This window comes from Pinus tabuliformis, chromosome 2_1 (genome assembly GCF_031772625.1).
Source record: "Pinus tabuliformis cultivar Carrire ecotype Pingquan chromosome 2_1, CPIR1, whole genome shotgun sequence".
Classification (NCBI taxonomy): domain Eukaryota; kingdom Viridiplantae; phylum Streptophyta; class Pinopsida; order Pinales; family Pinaceae; genus Pinus; species Pinus tabuliformis.
Genome location: NC_142299.1, coordinates 345260231 through 345266619, shown reverse-complemented (window position 1 = coordinate 345266619; position 6389 = coordinate 345260231). Strand labels below are relative to the sequence as shown.

Below are 6389 nucleotides of genomic sequence, written 5' to 3'. Positions count from 1 at the left end.
TAGGAACGAGCGAAATTCTTCGAACTTTTTACCTCAGTGATTTTCAATAGTTAAACCATGTAACATTGCTAGCACAATGGTTAAACCATGTAACATTGCTAGCACAAAAAGTGCCCTTGCACTCCTTTGAACCTGTGACCTTCATTTGAACAGAATCTATTACGGTTTCCTGATACGGAAACGTGGGATGAAATGGTTAAAGCGTGGTCACAATGACCACGCGCAGGGAGGTTTTGGCGAGGTCGAATGGTCTAACGGTGATAATTTGCATGTGGTTTTAAGCTTCAAGGCTATTTGAATGGGTTCCACCCATAACATTAACTCAACGAGCCGGCGCATGGGCTCTCGGATGTGGCATGAGATCGCGAGAGAATTTGAATCCTTTTTGAATATGGATGGATTGACCTTGAAGGGGGAAAAGTAATTTCTGGTGGCTGGAGTCGAGATTTTTCTGGCCAACAAACAATCTGGGCAATTCCTCCACGTGGATAGACTACTCCATTTTTTTGGTAAGTGTCTTCCATAAATATTTATAACTTCTTTTTGAAATATTATAAATTAAATCTTAAATTAAAAATCCAACCATTTATAAAAATTGAATATATATATATATAGATATATATATTAAATTACATTAATTTCATATTTTAAAATTGTAAAAATATTAGAAAACAATTTTTTTAAAACTAAACAAGCTTTAATTAATTTTATTAAACAAATTATAAATCAAATTACATTAATCGAAGAAAACACTGAATTTTTTATAGTTTAATAGAAAATTTAAAAATATAGGACTAACCCTCTTATTTAATAAAATTATAATTAAAAAAAAAAATTACTAAATTTCTTTTATATATATATTTAAAAATTATATATAAATCATCATAATATTTATGCTGAAATGGGCTCCGTTTTTCCCAACTTAGAAGACCATTTATATTACAACCATGCATGCTTATATGTTAGACTTTCTTGTTTTAAATTGTGAATTGAAAACTTTAATTTTGACTTCCATTTCATTCCTCCAAGTTGAAGATTATACATTTCTGGCGCAGCCTCTCCTGTGCCTTCTCACCCAATCGCAATTTGGGACACCCCTTCACATAAAAATACCGTAATGATATACAATATGCAACTCCTTCCAACTCGCCCAACTGAGGGCACCCTTCAACCCTTAGACCGGCAAGTTTTGTTAGTTGCGCCAAATCCCGTATGCTCTTCAACTTCACACAATTCAATACAATCAAGCTCTCCAAGGACACCATTGTTTTAACATTCGGCAGCTCCTCAAGTCCGTTACACTCGTCAATGTGTAGCTTTCGAAGCTTTGGAAGACCAGAAAGGCTTTCTATACTTCTCAGATTGTAGCACCTACGCAATGTCACAGATGTGAGTGCCTTTGGTAATGTTCCAATCTCCACCACATTAATACACTCCTTTAAGGTGAATTCTCGAAGGTTACAGTATACAACGTCATCAAACAATACATCTGATGTGTGAATTATGGGAGAAGCAGCCACTTTCAACCAACTCAACTGACTCGACCGTTCAACTGAAGCCGACAAACACTTCAAATCCCCGCGATACTCCAGACCCAATTCCTTCACGTTCGGTAAATCACCCAGCGAATGCATCACCGTCTCCAGAATAGGGTTTCCTATCCACAAAACTTCTAAATGCTTGGGGAGTTCAAAAGCACTTGCCAATTCTTTAAAATTTGTGCCCGTCAACTTCAGTGTTTTCAGGGACCTTTGATGTGCCACTTGCGAGGGCCATACTTCAACTTTTTCACAGTCTTGAAGATCTATATGCTCGAGTGTTCCTATATTCCCAAATGTTTCGCTTGAGATTGTTAAATTAGAACACAAGCTGGCATCAAAATATTTAAGGTTACTTAAACAACCGAAGGAATCTGGCAGCCTCTCCAATTTCTCGCAGCCACGAAGGTCCATGTGGTGGAGGTTCGTCAAGCCACCCAAGGAATCTGGCAGCCTCTCCAAGTTATGGCAGCGTACCAGCTGCAAGTGGTGGAGGTTCGTCAAACTGCCAAGGGAATCCGGCAGCCTCTCTAATTTCTTGCACCAAGAGAGGTCCATGTGCTGTAGGTTTGTCAAGCTACCCAAGGAATCTGGCAGCCCCTCCAATTTCTCGCACGCAGAGAGGTCCATGTGCTGTAGGTTTGTCAAGCTACCCAATGAATCTGGCAGCCCCTTCAATTTCTTGCACCAAGAGAGGTCCATGTGCTGTAGGTTTGTCAAGCTACCCAAGGAATCTGGCAGCCCCTCCAATTTCTTGCACGAAGAGAGGTCCATGTGCTGTAGGTTTGTCAAGCTACCCAAGGAATCTGGCAGCCCCCCCAGTTTGTTGCACCTAGACAGGTCCATATGGCGGAGGTTGGTCAAGCTACCGAAGGAATCTGGCAGACTCTCCAATTTCTCGCACCCTGACAGGTCCATGTGGCGGAGGTTGGTCAAGCTACCGAAGGAATCTGGCAGCCTCTCCAATTTCTGGCACCCTGACAGGTCCATGTGGTGGAGGTGCTTCAGCTGCCCTATGGACTTTGGAATGCTCGTGAGACGGCTCGCATCGATAATCTTTAATTCCTGCAACTGCAAAGGTGCCTGGCAGATCAAGCGTTTCGACCGTAAGAAAAACGATATAAACATTAACTCTATATATATATATGGAGAGGCCCTGCTATGCAATATCAATAGTTGATCATGACCACACACTTTTTAACTCAAAAAGATTTACCTGTGATCTGTCTTGCCACAATGTTTCCAACACACTCCCCTCCACTTTCAAAACCCTCAGGTTCTTAATATTAATCCATACAGGTAAGCAAATGTACGGACAATCACGCCAGAAAAGCCATATGAGATTTGGCAAGCCCACCCGCAAAATAGGATCCAACAGATGCCCTTGTGTCTCAACAAGGTGCAAATTCATGACACTAATACCAAGAAACCGATAACATATATTGTACATTCTATTGCGAAGCTCCCTCATGCGGTTCCCCAACACCTGGTGATTCCTTCGGTACCATGGCAACAATTGTGAGCTTGTCTCCTCTCGTTCGGTGCTATGCTCGTCAGGGAGCAGCCTAATTCCGCGTGCTTCACTTATAACCTGTTCATTATGGTGGAGAATTAAGACACTGCACACAGCTTGCTATGATTAAATATAAATATTTCGCAGGTGAATAACGATTGAGAAGTTAAATTCTGTATACATATTTCTAAGCCAAAATGTAACTATTTTAAAAGTTTGAATGATTGAAGACTTACAGATGAGTGCTTGTGCAGCCAATCATGAAAGTTATTGGTGGGACAACATAAACGGCGCGGCGATTGATACTCTGCGACCTCTCTTGCCATATCCCGGAGGACATCATGCATATGGATATGATTTTTATAGTCGACTTCTACAAGGCATTTACCCTCTAAATTTGTAAACCCCGACAATCCGTTCCAGCCTGATCTGTCCCATGCTGTTATGGCACTAATTTTGTTTTCTCCTACGAAAAAAAAGGCAATATCTAAAAAGATCTGCTGTTCCTCTTCACTGAGCGCATCGTAACTAATTTTCAACCTGTTCTTTATCTCGGGTGAAACTTTTGATTTGTGAAGTTCAGCCTTCCAATAGGATTTATCTTTTAGAAAGAGATGTGCCCCAAATACTTTTAAAGCTAAAGGCAGTCCCTCGCATACCTTAAGAAACTGATCAACTAGATCTTCAAATCCCTGTAGCGGATGGGCCTGACAGAAGGCATGTGAACAAAAAAGCTCTAGCGAGTGTTGTCTAGAGAGGCCCTTTAACTTATAAATGCATGACTGTTCCAGCCCTGCCCTTGCAAGCACATCTTTAGAGCGAGATGTAATCAAAATTAAGCTATCCGGTCTTAAGACATCTTTAGCTGGTAAAAGGGCCTCTAGCTGATCCTCATGATCTATGTCATCTAAAATTAACAAAACATGAGAAGATTTAAGATGCCTTTCAATTATCCCTTTGCCTTCATAAATGTTCTGTATACGCAGATCTAATTCATTGACATTCAGGCCCCTTAGAAGTACCCTCTGCAACGAATGTAGGGAGCTTTTATTAGCATTTTCTCTTATGTCTGACAAAAAATAAGATTTATCGTATTTCAATCTCTTGCTATTGAAGAGTTCTAGAGCCAACGTTGTCTTGCCCACTCCACCAAGGCCAACTATTCCTGCCACCTGGACTTTTTCACTGTGCTGCTGCTGCTTCAAAACTGTAGTTTCAAAATCTGCGACTTTTTCTTTTAAACCAGTGGGATACTTGGCTACATACAACGGTGGCCTTTTGCTCAATTTCACGACACGTTCAACGATCTTCTCTAACATATGACCCTCGTCACTGCATATTCACCAAAAGTTTTTTTCAGTCGGAAAAAACGCTTTCTTTATTATTACTAAAGAAAGTACAGTTACATGATTCTGTTCCATGATAAGAACTAAAACTTAGCAGCAAGAAACCCAATGGAAAATAAAACAAAAATACAAAAATAGATCGACTACTGTGCTGTCATCCACTTAAAGTTCATTGGTTCAGAAATGCTTTGTTACAAAAAAAAAATTCTGTTCCATAACAAGTACTAAAACTTAGCAGCAAGAAACCCAAAAAAAGATAAAACAAAAATAGATCGATTACTGTGCTGTCATCCACTTAAAGTTCATTGGTTCAGAAATGCTTTGTTACCCAAAAAAATGAATCTGTTCCATGATAAGTACTAAAACTTAGCAGCAAGAAACCCAAAAGAAAATAAAACAAAAATACAAAAATAGGTCGACTACTGTGCTGTCATCCACTTAAATTTCATTGGTTCAAAAAGGCTCTGTTACAAAAAATGATTATGTTCCATGATAAGTACTAAAACTGAGCAGCAAGAAACCCAAAAGAAAATAAAACAAAAATAGATCGACTACTGTGCTGTCATCCACTTAAAGTTCATTTGTTCAGAAATACTCTCTTAAAAAATAAGAAAGGGAGGAAAAAAAACAAGAGACATATGCTAGTTCAATCTATGAAATCGTAATATGAAATCAAAATAAAGCCGAAATCAAATCTAGAATCCCGATTCAAAGCAGCATGATGAATGACTCCATGAGATGCTGAAATGCCTCTTTTGGAGAGAAATGCATATTCACCAAAAGTACCAATTAAACAATTAATCAATCGGAACCGAAGGACAAAGCATCATATTAAGTATATATAGATCAGAGAGGGGGAATTGGAGTTCTCACCCGTTAAACACGCCATCCAGATCAAAACCGCTTATGTCTGCAACTCTGGAAAGAGCATCTCTCCAATTTTGAATAATGGCAGAGTCATATCGAAGCTTCTCTTGATGTGTTTGAGAGTCCAACGTTTTCTTCATTTGGAGTTCATGCAGGCTGCGAGCATACGCTCCATTTTTGTTCTGATCTGTCCACCTAAGTTCAGCAGGGTGGACATGGTAAAAGACCGGAATAATTGGAGCCCCAGACCCCAGCATGAGAAGCAACTCATCTAAACACCATCGTGACTCCGCATATTTAGGAGAGAAGATAGCTACATGGATCGAGGCGCTTCCAATAACGCTGGATAGCTGAGAAGGAAAAGGTAGTCCTTCCTGCAAATCCTGCTGATCTAAAAAGGGCCTTAATCCACGGGAAAGAAGACCACGGTAGAGATGACCAGCAAACGTCTTCTTCACTTCCCCACGATGGTTAATAAACACATCGTAGGGAATATTGCTGCTGCTGTTATTGGAATCAACAGCGGTGGAAGAGGATGAAGCGCCATCGGAAGTTGCGGGAGGAGATGTCTGAATTCCAATTTCAGAGTTGGTTTGGGGGATCGAGGATGCAAGCGTTCGGTATGCCATTGCGAATTGTTATACAAACACAGTCAAGGCTAAATTTGGTGCTGCGAAGCTCTGGATGGTCCGACGTAGAGGAAGGAAATGAGTTGAGGAGCTTCAAAGGAGCGGAGAAATTGTAACGAGAGGAAAGCCCGGAGTGCAAAGCTTACATAAACCCTCATCCTTGCAGATGCCGCGGCTAATAAAATAAAATATCCTCAGTGGAGGTCTAGGGGGTTATTTGAAATATTTTTTTGAAATTTGATATTATTTTAAAATAAGATTCTATTAAATTTTATTTAGATTTCTAACAAAATTGATTTAAAAAAATCAGCAGTGACTTTTTAATTTACTTATCGGCTTTGGAATGCAACTTGAGTTGCATCTTATGATGTGCACAAGTGGAGATATTTTTCATAGAAATTTGGTAATAAAATGCTAATCAAAATTGTAATTTTTTTGGTTCAAATAATTTTTTAGTATTCAATAACAACTCTTTGAAATAAAAATTATACAAAAA

General features: G+C 39.4%; 1 protein-coding gene across 1 annotated transcript; it reads right to left on the bottom strand.

Annotated features, from left to right (window-relative positions):
- Positions 1-1016: 1016 nt before the first annotated feature.
- LOC149200271 (disease resistance protein Roq1-like) lies at positions 1017-6070 on the bottom strand. Its single transcript, XM_089400893.1, has 4 exons — positions 5271-6070; positions 3288-4383; positions 2755-3129; positions 1017-2621 (listed from the first exon to the last, which is right to left on the bottom strand). Exons 1-4 carry the CDS (start codon positions 5891-5893, stop codon positions 1017-1019), a joined length of 3699 nt encoding a protein of 1232 aa, XP_089257019.1. The 5' UTR covers positions 5894-6070.
- Between the last annotated feature and the right edge of the window lie 319 nt (positions 6071-6389).